Source organism: Marmota flaviventris, chromosome 12 (assembly GCF_047511675.1).
Source record: "Marmota flaviventris isolate mMarFla1 chromosome 12, mMarFla1.hap1, whole genome shotgun sequence".
Taxonomy (NCBI): Eukaryota; Metazoa; Chordata; class Mammalia; order Rodentia; family Sciuridae; genus Marmota; species Marmota flaviventris.
The window spans coordinates 82,838,697-82,860,851 of record NC_092509.1 but is presented as its reverse complement, the minus strand read 5'-3'; the positions used below and the strand labels follow the sequence as shown (position 1 = coordinate 82,860,851).

At 42.4% G+C, this 22,155-nt stretch overlaps 1 protein-coding gene across 4 annotated transcripts; it reads left to right on the top strand.

The window, feature by feature from the left end:
• The first annotated feature begins 831 nt into the window (after positions 1-831).
• On the top strand, positions 832-20,365 carry Lhx9 (LIM homeobox 9). 4 transcript variants are annotated; one of them, XM_027945703.2, is made up of 6 exons: positions 832-859; positions 6,194-6,312; positions 8,245-8,447; positions 9,597-9,952; positions 15,900-16,102; positions 20,309-20,365. In XM_027945703.2, the coding sequence occupies exons 1-6, from the start codon at positions 832-834 to the stop codon at positions 20,363-20,365; spliced, it is 966 nt and encodes a 321-aa protein (XP_027801504.1). The 4 variants fall into 4 exon arrangements, with proteins under 4 accessions (XP_027801504.1, XP_027801502.1, XP_027801503.1 ...); XM_027945701.2 differs by lacking the exon at positions 20,309-20,365 and adding an exon at positions 17,328-17,585; XM_027945702.3 differs by lacking the exon at positions 832-859 and having other exon boundaries at positions 6,139-6,312.
• The last annotated feature ends 1,790 nt before the right edge of the window (positions 20,366-22,155 follow it).

Below are 22,155 nucleotides of genomic sequence, written 5' to 3'. Positions count from 1 at the left end.
TCCAGGAAAGCAAAGGCTGGCTGGAGGGCCGGAAGTCCAGGGCCCGCTGCGGTACTTCAGCCCCCCACTCCAGCCCCGGCTGAGCCCAGGTCTCAAGATGCTCTCGGCTTTATGAGGTTCAGTTACCGCCGAGTCCTCCATTAACACCTCCTCTGATTATTGAGAGGCTGGAAGGGCGGAACAGAGCCTCGGAAGCGTGCGTCCCAGCGCTAGCCCGCCTCTGTCTGTGCCCTCTGCTCATTCCTTCCTCCTCCCCTTTCCGATTTGAAAGCATAAACAGAAAATAAAAGACAGGTGGAGGGAGCTGAGGGTCAGAGGTGAGGGATTCCGGGTCAGTTCTTTGGAGAGAGAGGGATAGAGAGACAGAGAGAGAATAATTTTCACCCAACAGTTGATTTATTCATTTGAATTAACAGGGGGACCCTCTGCGAGAGACGTGGGAACTGGCCGGTACCTCTGGCCGCCACCTTCCGCACTCGCTCTCTACAACCGAATTCTTGGCGGGAATATCTGACATCTGGATATTAAGGTAAGATCCGGATGGGGGGGTTGCCCGGGCAGAGCACTTTTCTGTCCTTTGAGTGCTCCGGGCCCGCCGGGAGCTCCAGGGTGGTCTCGGGAGTCTACCCCAGAAAAGTCCGGCTTTGCTCAAAGTCGTCGCGTACTTGAGGTCTCCGGCGGGACCAGTGACTGCGACGCGCCCACCAGATGGGAGGAGGTGCTTGGGGGACCCAGGCGGTGCTGCCCGGCTGACGCGCGGCTTTTTTCCCCCGTTTCCTTTGCCAGTGCAACCACCATTTAACTGCGTGATCAACTCCTCTTGCTCTAAGAATGCTGAACGGCACTACTCTAGAGGCAGGTGAGTTTTCATATGCCAGGTTCCTTCTCATCTTCCTTGCCCTTTTCTTGGGCTGGCATGTATATCGTGTGTGCGTGGGTGTGCACGCGCGTGAGCGTGCCTTGTTGAATGGAACGAAGAAGAATGTGTGCTTCCTTAAAAAAAAAATTAAACTGGGGTTTGGAGGCTCGAAAACACACACCCTTGTTCACTGTCCTGATGGGGGCAGGATCCTGAACCGGCGTTTTCTTCCTTTTGCTTTTCTCATGAATGTCTTTGATTTTCCTCAGGATCCGGTGTTCTGGGCGCCGGGCAGAGGTCACGGTGCCACTGAGTCCCGAGTAGTCACTGATGTGAGGGAATCGCTCCCGACACTCCGCTGAGCTGCTGGGGGCGTCTCCTTGATCAAACTGATGGGAGGTGGGCTGGAAAGACTCCCATTCCCACCCTTGTAGGGTGGAAAACTGGCTTCACCCAGCTTTTTGTTGTTGTTGTTGTTGTTTTCAATCCTATTCCAACGCAGCGGTTTCTGCGCGTCATCTCCAGGGAGGCAGTGTAGGATTTACCCCTTTATTTCCGGGGAATGGGGAAGGTGATAGCCGGTGGCTCCACAAATCTCAGGTAAAAAGGCTTTCGATTCTAGAAGCGCAATATTTTTAGCCTTGGCAGTAGCCCTGTTGGAAAAAGCCTCAGGGGCCAAGGAGGACATAGATTTGAAGGGAGCAAGCAGCTGGTGGGTGGCTTTGAGGACGTGAATGGGCACAGAGAGCGTAGACCTGAGGGTCCTGACCCAGGAGTCCAGCCAAGCTAGCAGCACGCAAAGGTGCGCCGCTGGGCTGTGACCACGGGCTCCCCTCTCTAGGTAGCGGAACTCTCCCAGCGCCAGCTCTGCTTGATTCACTCCCATTCTCTAGACCAAGACTACTCTAGCAGGACTGAATCAGAGGGGCACCTGGGAAGCAGCACCAGTCGGGATCTGCCAACCTTGGTTTGAGGAAGGTTTGCACTTAGAGGAATCTCTGTCTCCACTCTGGAGAGAGAGGCCCGGGCACCTCCAGGCCATCTGCTCACCTCCAACACAGAGCAGTCGGGGCTTCTGAGGCCGCGTGGCACTATGCTCAGCATAGTTTCTGCCCACAATAAGACGCTGACTTCTGGAGGCCCTTGAGGTACTCCCGACAATGCTAAAGGCTGGACAGGATTTCAAGAGTTTTACCTTTCAGAGCAGAAGGGCTCTTAATAGAATCTGGGGAAAAGATGGCACTTCCTTTTTTGTTCAAACTTAGGAACATAGGATCATTGTCTCCAGATTCAGGTCTAAAGAGACCTGAGTCAACTATGCTCTCAGATGCATGTTTACTGAGTTATTTTCCTTCCTCAACCCTAAAACCTCATCTTCTCCCAGGACAAAGCCATACATCCTTTTCTACTTCTCTTCTCCCCTCTGGGGAGTTGGACTCTACCGGGACTCTTTTCCCAGGTGGGATTGCCAGAGCCCAGGACAAGTGTGCCCTAGTTTTGTTGACCTTAATGGAAATTCTAGAATCTAGAATTAATTCAAAATCTGCTGTCTCACTTGAGCCCAGCCTCTCATTTTCCTGAATGTGGGAACATTAATCAGATGGGAGCAGAAAGGAAAAAGAACCTAGTGGATTGCGAATGTCCAATAGTGAGAGGACAGCGCCAGGCTAGGGATCTACCCCATTCCTTTTAATAGTGCTTAGAACTCAGAGAGGAGACTGGAAATCCTATTGGGGATACGGGCCAGACAGAACCTGGGTGCACCTGTCCCATTGATGGAGGTGGGGTCTCAGCCCAAGAAATGATAAAATCTAGCACTCTTAACTTTTATAGAACACTTGCCGGCCATTGGGTTCCTGAGCTGTGAAAAGGGGGAATGCTTCCTCCCCGACTGCTGCCAGTCTCAGGGGTAAAAGGATGCAAAGCTACAAAGATGCTCTCCTTATTTTAGTGCTTAGTGTCCTTTGAGAGTGGAAAGGGAAAGGGAAGGGCTCTCAAACAATCTCAGGGTTACTAGACAAAAATGTTAGGATACTCCAGGTGACACACCTAATTCAATTAGTAGGCCAACCTCCAACTCCCGTGGGCTTCTTCTCCAGCAACTGCCAGTGGTTCCACAGAACTAACAAGGACCTCCCAAACTCCAAAAGATCCCTGCCCTACCCCCAGCTTTCCACAGACTTCCTGCATTCACTGAACAGGAAGAATCTTGGCAGTTCCCTTCTTTATGGGAAGTAGCAAATCCCACTGGGCGCTGGAACATACAACCTGAGTTTTACAAGAAAGAGCCATCATACCTAGGATTCAACTGTGAAGCTGCTTGCTGGAGGTGCTCTGCCCTGCCTGTAACTAATACATGTTTTAAATATATGTGTTGAATAGATGAATGAGTGGATGATTGGAGGGCTTGCAGGACTTCTATGTTTGGCCTCCCTGGAAATTTCACAAAGTTCTGACTTTTTTTTTCCAGGAGTTGTTAAGCTTTTCCCTCATGAAGTCTTCAAAGTTTGTCTCTTACAAGAGTGCCTTGGTGTTTCTTTTTTAATGTTCTTGCTGAGCAGGACCAAAATCCAACAAAAACCAAACCTATTTCCAACTACTCTTATTTCGAATGGGGAGGGATTTAGTGCAGAAGCTAGACAGAGTGGGTTGAGGTTCTGCATTTATTTTGTTTGGAGATTCCATGGGTTAATTGAATGTTCTTCTTCTGATAGACCCCTCCTCTTTCTCCTCCTTCTCAGGTTCTCAGTCAGTTTAGCTGCTGACTTTTGTAAGGCAATCTGCCCCTTTGTGAGTGGACCTGCTGTCTCTGAAAGGGCTCCTGTGCCCAGCCCCTCTTTGGGGGCCCTTCCTGTGTGCACGTGGGTTTGAAAAGCTCATTGATTTCCATCCAAAGGGGCTAATTACATTACTTACAGTAAATAGCCGCCCTGCTGTCAGGTAGGGCTGCCAAAGTAAGGGGGTGTCTCCAGCTTAGTTCACTTGATTGGCTTCATTTTTTGTGTGAAATTGTGTTTTATGAGCTGTATTCTGGCACCCAGAGGACCCTAAAAGTGTCCAATCTGCAAATAACATTATTTTGGACCCTGAGGGAAAAAAAAAAAAACCGAAGGGAAGCAGTGGAGTCTTGGATTTCATGGAAGAGGTAACTCCAGCAGTCTCAGATGGCAGTGCATTGGAACAGGAAGTCAGGGTGCCGCTGAGGGTGTTTTCCTCCTTTTCTCCATTCCTTCCTTCCTTCCTTTCTTCCCCCTCCTTCCTCTCTTCAATCTTTCCTTCTTTCTTTGTTTCTCTCCTTCCCTTCCTTTCCCTCTCATTCTCATGCTTGCTTTTTCTTTCTTCCTCTCTTCCCCTTTCCTTTTCTACTTCTCTCCCTTAATCTTTCTTGATTTGCCTACAGTCTATGTCGGGCTTCCCAGGGTGATGGAATGGAAGCGGTTGGCCCCTCTAAAATCTCCAAGATGTGTCCAAGACGTAAGCTCCGATGTTCCTGGGCAAGTTGGCGGGGAGTGGTGGGAAACCCAGGCTAATTACAGGGACCCAAGGAGCGAAGAGCGGCCGGCTCCCTTCTCTGGTTAAGGCGGGGTTGGTTCCTGTCGCCGCGCCCCGCTTCGGGCCCCTGAGGAGCCTCTAGCCATTTGAATGAATCGACAATATATGAGTATTGTGGACACTTTTTAATGGGGCCGGGGAGGGGCCGCCGCCAACAGGAACAGAGAGCGACAGAACAATCCCACCTCTTGTGAGGAGCAGGTCTGCCATTCTGCTTGTCAGTTCTCACCTTCCCCTCCTCCACAGCAAGGAGTCCCTTTCACACCCTCCTGAGTGTGCGGTGCGCCCAGTTTTACAAGTGCCCCTGTCTTGCGAGGGTAGTGGGAACAGCACGCACAGGGGCCGGCGCGTAGTTCTACGGGAGCAGGCGCCCAGCTCGCCGGAGTCCTGCCCACGATGACAAGATTCAAATGGGACATTAGAATCTCAGCAGTTTTCCTTCAGACCTTGAGTAAGAGAGTTAATCATCCTGTATACCCGAGTGTACAAGCTGATGCCCTGTCCCATACACTCTAATTTTTCAAAGAAAAAAATATATATATATTTTTGCCGAAAGTAAACTCCAGAAAGATTCTCTAAGCGCCTTTTCACTTTGGAGGACGCTCCAGTGCCTGGTAGTGTCGGGTCTCCCAGGAAGGTGAGGCAAAGAGATGAACTATCAGACAACTGCTTCTAAAAGATGAGCTGAGGAAAGAGGGGATGGGAAGAAAAGAAACATGCACTAAATTCTCCACCCCAGTGAGGGGCTCGAATTCCTGCCTAATCTTTATATATTGACAGTTTTGTAGACTGGGGTTGAAAGTCCACAAGAAGGAAACCCAAAGTTTTGAGCTGGTTTTCTGTGTGCCCTGAGCTGGGGTAGGATCTTGAACTGAGATCAAATAGGCCGACTCTCTGCCTTCTGCGTCAGGACGGGGACAATAACAGCTCCTTTCCCCCTTTTAAAACAAGGACTCCTTTCCTCTTTAAAACATGACTACTGAGAACTCTTGGAACGATGTGTGTGTGTGTGTGTGTGTGTGTGTGTGTGTCCGCGCGCACGCGAGTGTTATGGGGAGGTAAATGCCCCCCTCCTACTGCCCCCATCCCCCCACCCCTTTGTAATGTTTGTCCCTGCTTGCCCATCACCAGGGGGTTGAGAGGAGTATGACAGGTCTTTGTTGTCTGAATAAAAATCCGTGGCAGCTCCAGGGAGAGAACTCCTCCTACTAAATTATCAAAAATGGGCTGGCTTTAGTCTCTTAACAAATTGGACACAGCTCCGGCAGGAGCAGTCCCCAACCCAACCTACAGGCACTGGGAACTTGCAAGCAGCCAGGGACCGCTGAAAATAGCACTTCGTCTTCTTTCTTTGTGTTCAAAACTATTTTCTTTCTTCACCAGATTTTTGTTTTCCTCCCCCCCCCCTCCCGCTGCAGTTGTTTCCCATTAGTAACTCGATCTCTCGGAGCAGTAAGATTCGCCTTCGCCTCTCCCCTCCGCCCGTGTTTGTTTGTTTTCTGCACATCTCCTTCAGGGAGACGCCAGCGTCCCCCCACCCCGCCTATTTTTTTCCCCCTCTTTCCCTCTGCAAGTAGGCCTATTTTCACTTTGTCTGACTCTTTCTTCTTTGCTCTCTGCCTCTTGCCCTCTGTCCCCGCGCGCCTCTGCGTTCCAACATCACGCAGCCCTCTGCGGTCCCTTTTGCCCCAGCACTCGGATGAGCTGAGAACCCCGGGTGTGTGTTTATGGAAATAGTGGGGTGCCGAGCAGAAGACAATTCGTGTCCTTTCCGCCCCCCAGCCATGCTCTTCCACGGCATCTCCGGAGGCCACATCCAAGGCATCATGGAGGAGATGGAGCGCAGATCCAAGACAGAGGCCCGTCTGGCTAAAGGCACTCAGCTCAACGGCCGCGACGCGGTAAGAAACTGCCCCTCGGTGGCGGTAGCCGAGTGCCCCTGCGCGCTCGGTTAAAACGAACTTCCATTCTCTGGCCTGGCGAGACTGGGAATGGTGCGTGGTAGGGACATCTTGTTGAAGATCTCTGGGTTTTCACCGGTCTACCTAGCTCTGCCAGGATAGGAAAGGTCCCATTCTGACTTGAAATGCCTTTACTACTAAACCCCAAGCTCATTTCCCTCTGTCGCAGCTGTTCCCGAGCAAGTAGGGCGGTCAGCAGTGGAAGGAGAGGGGCGTCCTCTTCTGCAAACTACCAACTCCTTTCTCTAGTCTCCCCGAATTCCCGGGCGCCTCCCCAGGGAGGATCCCGCAGCCCCGAGGGCAAACGGCGCAGGCAATAGTCAGACCGCTTGCTACCCAGGCGTCCCGGCCAAGAAGGAGCCCGGGTGAGCTTAGTCTCTGGACCAGAAGACCGGACCTTTGGAGTATACTCAGAAGCGACCGGTCCATTTCCAATTCTCAGTACTCTCAGGGTTTGGCACCCCAAACCCAGAGATTTTGTCTTCGGCATCCCGGCTCAGTTCCTCTATCCATGCAGAACTGGTTTGGTTCCCGGGCTGGGCGGGTGTCTTGTGTAGGGGAAAATTTAAAAATGCGGAGGAGCGAGGCACCCAGTCCAAAAGCAAGAACTTTCTAACCCTTAAACGAAGTAATCAAATACCACTGTTATTATTATTGGTAATAATAAAAGTCATGTTCTCTTAAAAAATACCAGTAATCTAAGTGTTTCCCTTTCCCATTTATAAACTGGAGAAAGAAAACTTACTGGAAGTCTCCGGAAATGATTCCAGCCAAACTGTGCTGTGTAGACCCTCTTGTATCACAAAACTTCCCCAAGAGACTGACTGCTCATGCCCGGCCAGTGGTGTTTTGGATCGCGTTAAAGAGCCGAGTGTGTGCATTTGTCCACATTTGCAACACTAACTCAGCGCGGTCCCCTAATTGGAGTAAAGGGGGAAACTTTATTTTTCCACGTCCGGCAAAATTTCTTGTGGAAATCCAATTCATTTCTGCTAGTATTGAGGAAAAGATCCAAATAGAACTCTTTTTTTTCCTTCTGTGGTTATTCTATTTAAAACTAAAAAGCAGTAACCAGATCCGAAGCTGGGCTCCTCAAGGTGAGCATCTTGGTTATCTCAGGATCCAGGTGGGAAGCTTAATTTGAGCACCAGATTTTCAGGACAAAGTTCTCTTGTATTTATGCTGATGCCAGGGAAAGAGGAATTGTGTATAGGAAACTGGACATTGGTCCTTCTTTAGGAACAGTCACTTCACACTCTTAGCAGGAACAGGACCAAACATTCTGAAAATCGGGAAAGAGTAGGATCTGCTAAATATATCCCAACCAAAACAAAGCTGACCAATTTAACAGCACGGGTATTATATTCTCTCCCTGGCTTTTGATTTCAATGTTGCGTCTGTACAAATTTAGAGAAACCGAATAGCAATATTATTGTTTTGTGCAAACACAATCTGTGCTAGTTTAAATTTCCTTTTCACTTCCTAATTACAAGTTCCATTTGATTTTTTTGTATTTTTCGAAAGCCACAATTTGAAGTTTGTAATTATCTCTAATTTGACAACACTCACCAAACTATAGTAAATAGGCTCTCCGTTCTTTTAAAGCTAGGATTGGGATGGTTGGTATGTCTTTAGTTTTGTAATAGTAGGAGGACGCCGATGCCAGTTCATGCCAACTTGGAAGATAACTGACCCGCAAAGGTAGAAATTGCAAATGTTTTTCCCGACTTTTGCCTTTGAGCTGTGGCCCCTGACCCTAGCCTCTCTTGGGCAGTTGGCTTGCGCCCTGGATTCGCGCAACCTAGCAGGGAATCCCGCATGGTGCGGCTACACCAGGCGTTCTCCTCAGCCTTGTGTGTGCTTGCTTTGCAGGGCATGCCCCCTCTCAGCCCCGAGAAGCCGGCTTTGTGTGCTGGCTGCGGGGGCAAGATCTCGGACAGGTACTACCTACTGGCGGTGGACAAACAGTGGCACCTGAGGTGCCTGAAGTGCTGTGAATGTAAGCTAGCTCTGGAATCTGAGCTCACCTGCTTCGCCAAGGACGGTAGCATTTACTGCAAGGAGGATTACTACAGGTACTCCCCTCAAATACACCTTCCTGACACCAAGTACGGCTGGCTGGCGAGGGGTGGGGGCACCTGCCCGATTCTGGAGTCCCCTCTTCATCCTCCACATTTTGCCCCTTCAGGGTACTGTTATCATTCTCCAGACCTGGGGGAATTTACAGCATATGCCTTTAAGCTGCACTCCCCTGGATGTCTGGTGAGGATGGATGACAATAGACACCTAAGGTCTAGCTAGAGCAGTTATCAGTGACTACCATGCACTCCCTTCTCTTCCCAGAACTGTTGACAGAACAGGGTAAAATCTGGGATAGAGTGAATGGGCTGGTCTTAGTTAATTATCTGAGACTTGAGTGGTTTTGTTTTTTGTTTATTTGTTGTTGTTTTCGATTTTTTCCGCTTACTACAAACTGAGTAACTTGGTGCCTTGGAACTGAACTGGTGGCCCGGGAAGCAGCAATTGGATGGGTGGCAGATGACCTTGTAAATGACTGAAAAGGAATAAACCCCACTGCCAAAACCCAAGTCATTCAGTTGCCGAGTTCCCTTTACGGCTAGTCAACACTAGACTAGAGAGAAAACTCAGCATCAGGCATGTTTATTGATTCTTTCTAGTTGTTTCTGGATTGGAAAAGACAGAACTATGTATAAGTGACCTAGCTCAGCACTTAGCAGATGGGAGGTGGTTAAAGAAGAATAACCTTTCTCTACAAAATTGTCATTTCCCGAGGCTGGCTGTATGTTTTCAGGCACGCTCAAATGTGCAGGCATAATAATAATAATAATACCTTCATTCAAGACTATTTTGTAGTCAATGAAGCTGTTCACTTGGATTTGCAATTTAATATTCTTTCAGTAGTGCTGTGAACTAGCTACTGCAGGTTTTTGTTTGCTCTCTCTCTCTTTTTAGATGCAGAGAAAGAAACTGAAGTTTAGTACACAATTTTCTGACTTTAATATACGGATCTTTGTCCTGGTTCACCAGAACCAGAACAGGTCAATGAGCAAATAAATTGATGTCGAAAGTGGGCCCAGTGACTTGTCCTACTGGAGCCCTCCCAAGTCTCAGTCTTTGACTACTGCAGCCAAACCCAGGTACTGCAGGTGGAAGTGGCTTGTCCTTAGATCAACAAGTACCCTGACCCCTCTGTTTCCTTCCAGAAGGTTCTCTGTGCAGAGATGTGCCCGCTGCCACCTTGGCATTTCTGCCTCTGAGATGGTCATGCGTGCCCGAGACTCTGTCTACCACCTGAGCTGCTTCACCTGTTCTACCTGCAACAAGACTCTGACCACAGGCGACCATTTCGGCATGAAGGACAGCCTGGTGTACTGCCGCGCCCACTTCGAGACCCTCTTGCAAGGGGAGTATCCTCCACAGATGAGCTACACGGAGCTGGCGGCCAAGAGTGGCGGCTTGGCCCTGCCTTACTTCAATGGCACCGGCACGGTGCAGAAGGGGCGGCCTCGGAAGAGGAAGAGCCCAGCGCTGGGAGTAGACATCGTCAATTACAACTCAGGTGGGCCGGCATCCTTACGCAGTGAAGCTCCGGTCACCAGGTTGTCAGGAGGATTCAATAAGGCCCCTTCCCTTTTCAAGATCTGCCTGCAAAGAGGGTACTTTGTCCAAAATGCCCGTGTTCTCAATACAACTTCCTCTCAATCTGAAGGAAGAGAAAAAGGGAGAGAGGAAGAAGGAAGGAAGAGGAAAGGAGTGGGAGAGGAGAGACAATACTTTATTAAGGTTGCAGAAAAAAAAAAAAACATTTATAACTATGGGGCTATAGTGATTTCCCCCAAACAGGCAGAGCCAAATCCTTGTTGCCCATTAGTTAATGAGCCCATTAGTTTCTGGCTCCCAGTTGGAGCAAAACAGCCCCAAGGCAATTCCTTTGTGGAAGCCAAATTATAGATCCTGGATGAGGTTTTCTTAAATACTGAAGGGGGGGGGGACCCAAAACTTCAGAGCCTAACCCCAGTCTGTCTAGAGGGGGCAGAGGCTGTGGTCACCAGCCCAAACTTAATCAGCAACACAGTTGGCAAGTGTTGAAAAACTGAATCCCTGATTTTGGCAAAAAAGCAGCTGTAGGGGTAGGAAGCACTCTCCACGGCTGAGCTGGCCTGAGCCTCTGGTAGGTCAGGGTATTCATCCAGCCTACTCATTCCCTGTGCAATAGACCAGCCAGATATCCAGACCCCAGACCCCAGCCAAATGAAAGAAGCTCCAGGGCAGGCCCACTGGGGAGGCTTAGTAGTATCTCAGGCTGCTCTTTTGTTCTCCACCAGCCCCCTCTCTTAATTAAAAACAAAATGCAGGCAACAGGCTGAGAGCACACTTTCCTCCATGCTTTAGGGGCATGCCTATCATTTATCAGTCTGTCTCACACACATACATCAGTTTCCCATTTTTGGTAGCCTTTCCCCATCCTCCATCCCCCAGGTGACTATGTTGACAGGACTGGAAGACCATTATCTTACACTGAGTATCACAGAAGCTCCTCTGGTGAGTCCCAAATGCTGGGAAAAGGGATTCCAGAAAGTCCTGGCTCAGTTTGGGGGAGTTTAAGGACCTTGACTCTCTGACTTTGCTTTGCCTTGACCCTGGCCCTGGCCCAGGCCCAAACCTGTCTGGGAATTTTGGCAAGCAGGAGTCTCAGACCAGGGGAAACCATTCTCCTGGGAGGAATCTTGGGAACCACCTAACTGTGGCAACTCCATAATCATGACCACCCCAGATACCCTGGCAAACCATGAAGCAAAATCACACGTGCTTTTTATCTTCCAGCCCTTATATCTGGTGTGATGCTTGATGTTGTTGCTTAATGATAAAGGAATGATGCTCAGCCAGTTAGGTGGTTTGTTTAAGGTCACACAGCCAGTGTGAACATGGGAACTAGGAGAGTTTGCAGAGGAAGCCACATGGTATTAGCAGGCACTCTTTCAGCCCTCTCCTAGCTTCTCTCTTGGGGTCCCCCTCCCAACTGCAGAGGAGAAATGCTTTTGGGCAGGTGCAGTGGGTGTCATCTCAGGGATAATGGGAACGCAGAGCCCATCCAAGCTGCTTTTGCCCCTAGCGGGACAGTGGGTCTGTGGACCAAGGCAAAAGGGCTGGCAGTCTCCTGGGACTCTTTTCACCAAGGTTGTTTTGCATGAGGAATGTGGGCATAGTACTAGGTTTCGGCAATCTTTGGCAGACACAGCCCACCGCACCCTTGCTCTGGCCCCTGCTGCGCTGGGGCAGAGGTTTTGGTTAGGGGCCACTTTGCCTGGTGCACACACTTCATGTCCTTTGATGCGTGGTCCCTGGGGCAGGACAGGCAAGGCACTAATTGTTCTTTATTAATTGAAGATGACATTGGAATCTCAAGCCACTCACCAAGGCCTTAATGCCCTAATTAGAGAGAGAGAGAGGCGGTTGGGCGGGTGGGGCAGTGGGGGGCAGCGAGAGGAGAGAGAGATGGACTCATACATAACTAGCTGGTCCCTTGGACAGAGGAAATCTCTCAGCCTGATAAAAGTCCAGAAGGGTGGGGATTTCTAGCTAAACTGTGGGCAAGTCTGGCTTTTCTCTAGTTTATTTAATCTAATTAGCTAAATTTGATTTTGCCTTGAATCTTACTTTATGTTGAAAGATCCGAGAAACTTTAGGAACAATAGAATTTAGCTTCTCTTACTTCTCTGAAGAGAATTAGAATACATATACATTTCCTAAGAAGAATGAAAACCTCTTTCTGAACTACTTAGATCTTTAGTTTGCAAATTAGTGCTGCTATACATTGTTGAGAAAGTTGATAGTCTTAGTCATGAAAGAGAAAAGTTGCTCAGACCCACTAACCTGCATCACTCACTCAACTATATCCACTCCATCCTTACTGGACTTTTCCCCAGAGATGTGAGTAAATAGTATACATTCGTTAAAATTAGTTAGAAATAAATCTAGAGGAATTTTAAGATGCCTGATCAGACATTACCCCCCCCCCCCACACACACACACAAAATTTAAAATAGTATTTATGAATCTGGTGCCAGTTTGTTACAAAACTAGGGAAAGAAACCCCTTAGTAAGTTAAAATTATATGAAAATGTAGGAAATAAAACGGACCCACAGTTTTAACTCACTATTTTATTCTCCTTTGAATTTTAGATCACCATTTCTGCTTAATTATAAACAAGCCTAATTCAGGGCAACATTGATATGAAATGCAATATAATTTAGAAATATGTTTTCAAAAATATGTATGCAAAACATATTTATCATTCAGAGATTCTTAAAGAAGATATGAAACTTTCAGAGGTCAGTTAGTTCTTGACATAAGGCAAATTCCTTTTAATGAGACTTTTCCTAATTTAGTTTATACTTCTTTGTGCAAATTAATTGGGCAGATATTTTCGAAGGAGACATGGAACATTTATCTGGAAAACTGGATTGGAATAAAGCCCTCCAGGGGTGAGAAGAATTAGTTTAGGATAGACAAGTCCTGTTTGGGTAATTTATCATTAATGAAGAGACTCATTTCTTGGCCACTCCTCAGAACCTCTTTTCCTTAGGTTCTTTCTACCTAAACTTCTGAAGTTCCCGATTGTTGTTAAATTAGCCTGGCACTGACCCCTAGTGGTCTCTCAGGAATCAGTTAATTCTCAGAAGGCTACAAACCTTCAGAAGAACATAAACTTACTTGATGTAAGTGACCATCTCATAAGTGACTGAAAATAAAATATTTATATCTTCTCATTAATGTTAGCAATTCTGGATGTGTATTTGCAGGTGGAAGTTTGAGACAATTTTTAATCCAGAGAGGAAAATACCCCTAAAATTTTAGAAACAGGCTATGGGGGAACAAAATCATTTGCAAGTTTACATAATATATTTGTAGTTAAATGCAAATAATTTATGGAAATGAACTGAATTACTCCGTGGAAAAATATATTTCTCTATTAAGTTGTATATGTAAGTGAAAACATAGTCATATGAAAGTTGTATGTAGTAATATCTGTTGAAGAAAGACCTGACAACCTATCTTTTTTATACCCTGAATTGTATATTTCATGTGAAAACAAGCTCTACAATTATAATTAATGCACTAAAATGCTCTGTTGAGTTTTAAATCAGCAATAATGGACACAGAGTACATATTCAGGAAAGCAATTTCATCAAATATTACTGCAATTATTTTTAATAAAATTCATTTTAAAGACTAGTGATTATATAGCTAAACTGGGAATCATATTTATTTCTAAGAAATATTACCATGTTGGAGGAGGAATGGATAAGGGACTTATTTAAACACCAAGTTAAGGCTTCTGTCCCAAGTGTAATTTTCAATTTGATGTGTCATTCAGGAAAAGTTACTCACTTACGATAGGAATGAAATTCTTATTTGAAGAAGCCATGGATGATATTGTGTCCCTCTTTGTCCATTTTGTTGTGGGTACATTTATAATCTGGCTGTGAAATATGGCTCAGTTTACTGGAGATAAGTATGGTTTTATAGTAGGTCATGAGTTGCTGTTTCATCCATTTGAGGATATAAAGGTACAATTCTATAGACTATTTGAACCTGACATATCCCCACTGGGCTGAAATAGGGTAAAATGTAAAGTATATTCTCTCTGCTATCTCTGGGTATATGTTACCATTTCTGGCAGGCTTAAGAAGTTTATGTTTTACATTTGAATGTATATATCGGAGTTGGATTCCTTCCAGATAATTTTGATTTCGCATTTGCTTGTAATTTTATTGATGAACAAAGCATTTTAAATTTTGATTGAATCTTGTTGAGTTTCTATCCCACTGTGTGACTCGGGAGTTCCAGAAGTGAATGTGATACAGTCTTTTCCCAAAAAGAACTCACCTGTGCTTTGCAGAGTGTGTCTTCCCATGTATATATCTCATGGAAATACAAGCCTAGGAGACATTAGTTCCTGCTTAGTCTTATTACATCAGGGATAATTTCTTGTCAAACGAGATTTGTACGCAGCTGGTCTCTGTTGATGACTGTTCAACTTGATATTTTCAAATGTGCTAGATATTGTTTAAAAAAAAAGTAGTTCTAACCAGAGCAAGCAGGCAGATAACATTTTGGTAAGCTGAAGGAAAAAAAAACCTAGTATTAAGAGATGCCTCACTTTTTTTGTTTGTTTTTTTTGGGTACTGGAGATTTTTGGAAGGATACTGGTACTCCCTGCCCCCCTTAAATTTTTTTTTTTCTCTTCTGAGTGACATGATCAGGTTGATTTTTAAATAATGCATTAAAATGCAGAATGATGAAATTTGAATATGTATCAGATACATACATGAAATAAGGGCTTAAGGAAAAAAAATTACCATGTGCTTAAATTTGCAAATTTGGCTGAATCTGCAAATATTTATCAAAATGTTTTCATTCTGCAGTCGTATTTCCTATACAGAGCCAGCAGGTTTTTGGAATGACCTTTTAAATGTGCAGCTTTACATCCTGGGAATGATGACTTTTTAGCTGGTTTCAAAGACTGATTTGTTTTGCCCTTGGTGCCAAAAAGAGCTTTCCAAGGGAAGAGAAGATGCCACCCTCTCTCTGCCAGCCCAGCCAGTGGTACACATCACATCCCACACACACATCCAGAGCAAAAGGAACCAAGACGTGAGACTGGAAATACGCACCATCAGCTGTGAGCTGTGGGGCATGCTTCAGGCATAAACTGAGTGAGGAGAAGGCTAGGCTCATTTTCTTTCAGAAATATTTATTAGAATAACTCCAAGGGAACAGTATTTTCTTCCTGGCATAGCTTTATGCTAATCAGTTATAGGTGAAAGCCCTCAAACATAATAGTCTTAGGATTACATAAGAAGTTTGCAAATATTTATTTTCTAACATCTCCCCATTTTTAACCACTTTCCTCTTCCTCATTTAGAAAGCTCTAGGAATATGAAAAATGTTAAAAATTATAAGTGACTTAAATTCTTCCATAGTTGGTGGGTTCTCAGAAAACTTCAAACATGAGGGGTGAAATACTTGTTTTCCATGTCTCTTATGATAAAAAGCTGTGCCTTCACATAATTACATGTCTTTGCAGAAACAAACAAAAAATGTAGAGTCTCAAATTGTCCAGTCTTGAAGATATAGATGTGGGCAGTGGGGTGCTGGTATATGTAAATATGTTTCTTCCCTTTGCTCTTGTCTCTCTTTCCTGTGCCCTACTTAGGGTTTATTCATTTTCCCAAAGGTTTTTATCAACCATCAAGCAAAAGAGAGGATTTATCTAATATTTTTTCCTCTTAGGTAAATTTTTATTTTGTCCACATTAACAGACAAGTTTGGCTGATGGAAGCAATTAATTTCTTTCTTTTTGTCTAGATATTGTTCATAATTGAGTTGACAGCCATTTTCTCTGTCACTTTATTATCATAACAGTGTCATTAGCCCACTGTCATTTCCATTTATGTAGGAGTTTCCACTGAGTAGTTGTTTTCCCCTGTTACTGTAACAGGTTGTAATGAGAATGAGGCAGACCACTTGGACCGGGACCAGCAGCCTTATCCACCCTCTCAGAAGACCAAGCGCATGCGAACTTCCTTCAAGCACCACCAGCTCCGGACCATGAAATCCTACTTTGCCATCAACCACAATCCGGATGCCAAGGACCTCAAGCAACTTGCTCAGAAAACAGGCCTGACCAAAAGAGTTTTGCAGGTAAGACACCTCCATCATTGGCTGTGCATACATCTCCCATCCCCTTGCCAGTAAATAGTTCTCTTCCCCGCTTGGCTTGATGTGGCTATTTCCTATTCTGCTTCTTCTTAGTTTATCTTAGTTATTTCCCTAGGGGGTAAACTGAGACTTGCAGGGGCTTCCTGGAGGGTACTCAAAGAGAGATCCAGGGTCTTACAAGATGCAACCACGTTCTCCCTACAGATAGGGAGATGGGTCTCCAAAACCAGCTCAGCTTGCCTCACTCCTGTGCAAATGCAAGTGTTGTCATTTGCTCAAGACATGGCTCTGGAGATTTCCATTCATGTTAGGCTCAGTGCGCTGATTTGTGAGGGATCTGCTAAGCACTGTCCTACTCCATTGAGTTCTTGGCAGCCTCTCTCACATTAGGACTTTCCAAATTCAGGCAGGCTTTCCCCCCAACTGCCCAAAAGCTAAAAGTTATGCTAGTATCTCAGCAAATATTGGAGCAAATATTTTTTTTTTTTTCATTTTAACAAACCATTATTAAAAGGTGGGAGTTAGTTCTGCTGTCCAATTGCTTCCTCAAATTCATCATGGTAAGAATATAAGGATATGAAATTATAATGGGTTGCCGTGAGTCTCCTGTGATCTTCTCTCATTTCTCAGTGATGAATAGCAGACAGTTTTAATTCTGGTACATAGTCTCTGGCTATTTGGGGTCTGTGGCCCTGGAAGAGTTTTTCCTATGTGAAAAATACTTACTGGGTGTCAGACTCAGGGATATCTTAAACTCTATTTCAAATGACGTTCACATCCTATGAGTGGTTCTTACTTTGCAGTAGTTTTAGCCGACCTGCTTCTCCTCATTCTCATAAGACAACAGTCGAGGAATGAAGGCATATCTTCCCTGATTTATCTCTGTGCTTTCATTTCATGGTATCTCCATGTGAGCATCAGTTGTCCCAAGTGGCATTGGTTAATGCTGGGAGGGGACACATGCAGTAGAGAGAACAAATCTATAGTATTATTTGAGTCACTATGGTACGAAAGAATGAGGAAAAAAAAGAAAGCACCCCTTCCCTCTCAAGAAAAATAAACAATTATATTTAAAAGAAATATATCAGGAAAAAAAAAAGAGATAAAAGATAAAAGTTAAAACAAAAAAGGAGAGAAAGGAAGAGAGAGAGAAAAAAATATATAAAAATAAACATCGGTAAAGAAATCAATTGGGATTGGTTTGCAGGTTTGGTTCCAAAACGCACGAGCCAAATTCAGAAGGAACCTTTTGCGGCAGGAGAATGGGGGTGTTGATAAAGCTGATGGCACGTCGCTTCCGGCCCCGCCCTCAGCAGACAGCGGCGCTCTCACTCCACCCGGCACTGCGACCACTTTAACAGACCTGACCAATCCCACTATCACTGTAGTGACATCTGTGACCTCTAACATGGACAGCCACGAATCCGGAAGCCCCTCACAAACTACCTTAACGAACCTTTTCTAACATTGGTTTTTTTTTTCTTTCTTTTTAAATTCTTCCTCTTCTTCTTCTTATTCTAATTATTATTATTTTATTATTTACAAGCCCTTTTTTTTTCTTCCTTCTAACCCACAAAATATTTGGGGAATAAAAATAACAGCTTGGTGTGTAGCATCTGCAGCCACTTGGCAAATGAGTTTACAGTATTGTCTCCTTTAAGTGAACATATTTTGTCTACAAAGTGTATTTGGAATTTTTTTTTTCTTTTCCTTTAAGCAATTAGGTCTTTCAATTGGTAAGGGGAGCTTTTGAATCATTCTAATAAGTGCCTCTTAAAATTGTATGTTACTTATTTCCAGAATCTCGAAGAAAAAAGTTAAGAGTGATATTATGTGGGTAAATAATCATATTCCTGCTTAAGTGATTAGGTTAATAATGAACCAGGTAATTAGCTATTTTTAAAATCTTGCAGTTGTATATGTGATTACGAAATTTTGGAAACTTCACATTTTTAAAATTTTATAACTGAAAGAATGTATTGAGTATTGCTATTTCTTACCTGAACTCTTGATTCAAATAAGGAATATGATTAAGCAAAAGCATTAATAAGAGCAATTTTAAATAGCATTGATTAGTTAGGTGGGAAATTACTCCACGTATGTGACTTTTCCTTCTTTTAGGGATGTACAACCTAAAAACCTTCTTAATAGTTCTTTGTTTCTTCAATATTTAAAAAATACTTAAACTCCCTGTAAAACTCCTATGAAAATTCCACATAGAATTTGAAATTCTATACTTTTGATCTCCGAAAGCTAAAAGAAAAATCAACTGACAACAGCAAACACAACTCTGAAAATATTCTTTCTACCTTACCTTTTTTCCTAGGGAAAATGGAAATAAGCAAAATATGATTTTTTAAGAAGTCAAAAAGTTGGTATGATTTAATTAATATCTCTATTAATTGGCTTCAGTTGTACCATGATATTGTATCTGGCATTGTTTATGAATAATGCTTTAAAAAAAACTCAGTAAACTTAACACCAACAATGAGAATTCTTTGGTTTTGTTTTGCTTTATTTTATTTTTGCATAGTTTGATTAATGTATCTCTCTCTCACACACACACACACACACACACACAAACTTTTCTGGCATTAGAGATTTGAAATTAGTAGTCTTAAAGTAGATAAACTCAGAAGCCTTGTGGATGCTGATCTGAATATATTTCCTAGTTTACAGTAGCATTTTTTTTCTTTTAATTTAAGGTAAAATCTTAATGGTCTGGGCAGTGGTGAATGTTCATCTATATGCTTCTGTTGTAGTTAAATACCAATTAGATTGTGGATTTCCTAAAAAAATAAAAAAGAAGTCAAGATATATGTCTTGCTTTAGTGGATTGTTAAGAATAACTTTGCACATATTTTCCACTTTTTTGGACCCCTTAAATCTCCTCTGGTGGTCTGAGTGGCTGTTTAATAGATTTTAAAGGTGTCCTTCTGGCTGTATAAATGTGTGGTTACATATTGACAGTTCACTGCCCACATTAAAGTGCATTATTGTAACTTTTGCTCAGGGTCTTTAGAAAATTAGCACAGAAAGTAGCTTATTTTTTAAAAAAAGATGATGGAAGATAAGTTAACACTGTAACAGAAGAAAGGTGTGATTGCCATTATATATTTAGCAAGTGTGGTTATCATCTTATATGGAGCTTAAATCTTGACTTTTCATATTTCTATTACATTTTGGGCATTTACCACTAACCAGACCAAACAACCTTGGTAAGGCTGAGATCTTATTAATACACTTTTACAGGTAAAATATTGATACTTATAAATTTTGTTCTTTGACAGAACAATATATGGTACTATAGATCTACTTTATTAAGTAGACTAATTATAACTCAGTTCTCCTATGTGCCTTATGATATAACTTGGAAGTAAGTTTGTGAAAAATCAGGATTATATGTGTTGTTTGTTAAATTAACTGTTTTAAGCCCTTTTGACACCTCACTAGTTTTGTACTGTTTTACCTCTTATTTCTGAAACTCTTTTTATGGTGTATCCTGTTAGAGGGGACAAACATGTCATAGAAAGCAGTTGTGCACTCTTTCAAATATAGTTGATAAATTCAATAATCTTATATATTGAGCTTCGTGTTTATAGTACAGTAAGTGGTCTAGCAAAATTGTCCATGTTTCTTTGTTTATTGATAAATGCATTGTATAGAAACTATTTCCCCTAAATATTTATGGACCAAACAATTGTGATATATCCTATTAAATTTGTGTGAATAAACCATTTTGAATCTAAGGAGTTTTATTTCCCATAAGTTTTATTTAAGTTTACCTGTTCTAGTGTGTTTTCAATATCTTTATGTAAAAGGCATTAAAATGGTAGTGGAAAATTTTTAAAATATTCAAACATACAACCAGTTTTTAAATTTTCAAACTTCTGATTCATATTAAATGCACACACCATTGCATATGCAGTGTAAATCAATCTTGAAGTACCTTTAAATATATGTGCTTATAATACAAGTAATGCCCCACGGATTTAACTCAGTCCAATTTTCAGAATAAAAAAATTAGCAGATAAAGTAATTGCATGAAAAGAAACCTTAAATATGATTAATATTTAATGTTAGGTCTATTGAGCACAAATGGATATTTGTAAATCTAAATAGAAATTGCAGACCCCTAAAAGCCAAGTTGCTCTGTAGTTAATAAATTGTCACTATGATTTTTTTCAGGGAGAACAAATCTTGGGGCATTACAGCCAAACATCCCGACGTTTGAAAATTCCCTAAAGTATTAAAAGAAGGGGAAAAGTTTGATCGGAAATCCACTGCAGTGAAGACAAAGACACTATTAGGTTATGATAATCATACATTTAAAAACTTATTGAGCCAAAAAAAAAGAGAGAGAGAGAGAGAGTGAGACATAAATGTCATTTATTGAATGTTAACAAAACTTCTGTTCTTTATGATGTCTAACACAAACGAAGGCTTAAAATTATGTGGTTTAAAAACACTAGATAAACCTGTATAAACCAGAGCAACCTGGCAGTAATATGCCCACCCCATATTGGAAGAAAATTATTATTGAAAAAATTCCCACACATTTGTCAAGCAACAATAGCTGTAAAATAAAGTCCAAAAACATTCATTTCTCCTGCTTGCTAATGTGTATTAGTCCTATCTGTTAATGGCATCTTCCAATTGTAAATTCAAAGAAAAGCTATCACTCATTTAAGAGTATAGGGATCAAACCCCAGTAATTTTAGTATTATTGTTTATTACTTCCTTTTTAAACAGAAGTCTCTGCATGCACTTTTACATCTGTCACCTCTAGTGTACATCTCTGTAATGATGACTTATCTTTGCTGTTTCTTGTATGATAAATAGCTTTCATTAATAAACATTTTATTTGATGCAAACATAGTTAACTTTATGTTAAACACACACTGTTGAAATTAATTTTGAACACTGTCTTAAGGAGGCAGCACAGTACATTCACAACTTGTTATAGTTAGGAAAAAATCCAAACAATTTAATGAAGTTTAATTCTGGTAGTCTAGGGTAAAATTACTTACTTGCTTTTTTTTTTCTTTATTTTTTCATGACTTATTTTCATTTGTTGTATTCTACTGACACATGTATTAAAAATAAAAAAGCAAACCCAAGTTACAACATAAATAAAACTCAGTATAAATTATTGTGTAAAATTTCAACTTTTTAGGGTAAAATTTATAGATTCTCTATGAGTTTACGTGTTTGCTTGCTATGCAATGAGCAGATTTATTGAAGTATACAATATGTTCTGAACTATGAAAAGATCCAGTCTTTGCATAGTTCAAGTTACTTATGATATTACAAACAAAGGAGCAAGTGGGAAGTAAAACAAATATTTAGAAATGAGGTTTTTTTTAATTGTTAAAGGGAGTATTTGAAGAAAGAATTTTTTAAACTATTCCTATTTAGTTGTAAATCCAAAGCATATGTTAAACAAATTAACATATAAAATACTTTCCAGAAAATTTTCATTATGATGAAATTTTTATTATATACAAATGAACCCTATGTAAATGATGTAACTTTTTATGAAAAACAGACATTAAATATTTCACTTACATATATTCTCAGAATTTTGAATGTTTTCTTAAATGCTTTCACTTCCTGAATACTAAAAAAGAAAATAATTTAAGAGAAACAGTGACTTACTACTACTACTACTACTATTAATAATAATAATAAAGCAATGCACCATGACAAGCAGACTATTTTGAGTGATCATGAAACATGTTGGTTTTGTCAGCAACTTGAATGTTTATGCCTCATTGAAACCTCACCCATGGCTCTAGCAATCTAGATAGATTTCCCAACACATTTTCGGCCAGTTTATTCAAATTTTGTCCTATAAGCTTTGCCTTCTTTCCCTGCTCCCTCACCTATAGCAGTTTCATTTAGAAATATTTTGGAAACTTGCCTGGTTTTACAGACCTTTAAATATTTGTCTGGAATGTGAAATTCGGGAAGAGACCAAAGAGGGAAAGAACGTAACTGAAATTAGACATCTGAAAAAAATAATACAAATTTGA

What these genes read in the sequence shown, in the direction of transcription:
- Lhx9 (XM_027945699.2), top strand. Translation starts at nt 6,139, where the DNA reads ATGGAAATAGTGGGGTGCCGAGCAGAAGACAATTCGTGTCCTTTCCGC. An exon ending in TGCAAGGAGGATTACTACAG is followed by an intron (nt 8,448 to 9,596) that starts GTACTCCCCTCA and finishes GTTTCCTTCCAG; the next exon opens with AAGGTTCTCTGTGCAGAGAT. An exon ending in TGACCAAAAGAGTTTTGCAG is followed by an intron (nt 16,103 to 17,327) that starts GTAAGACACCTC and finishes ATTGGTTTGCAG; the next exon opens with GTTTGGTTCCAAAACGCACG.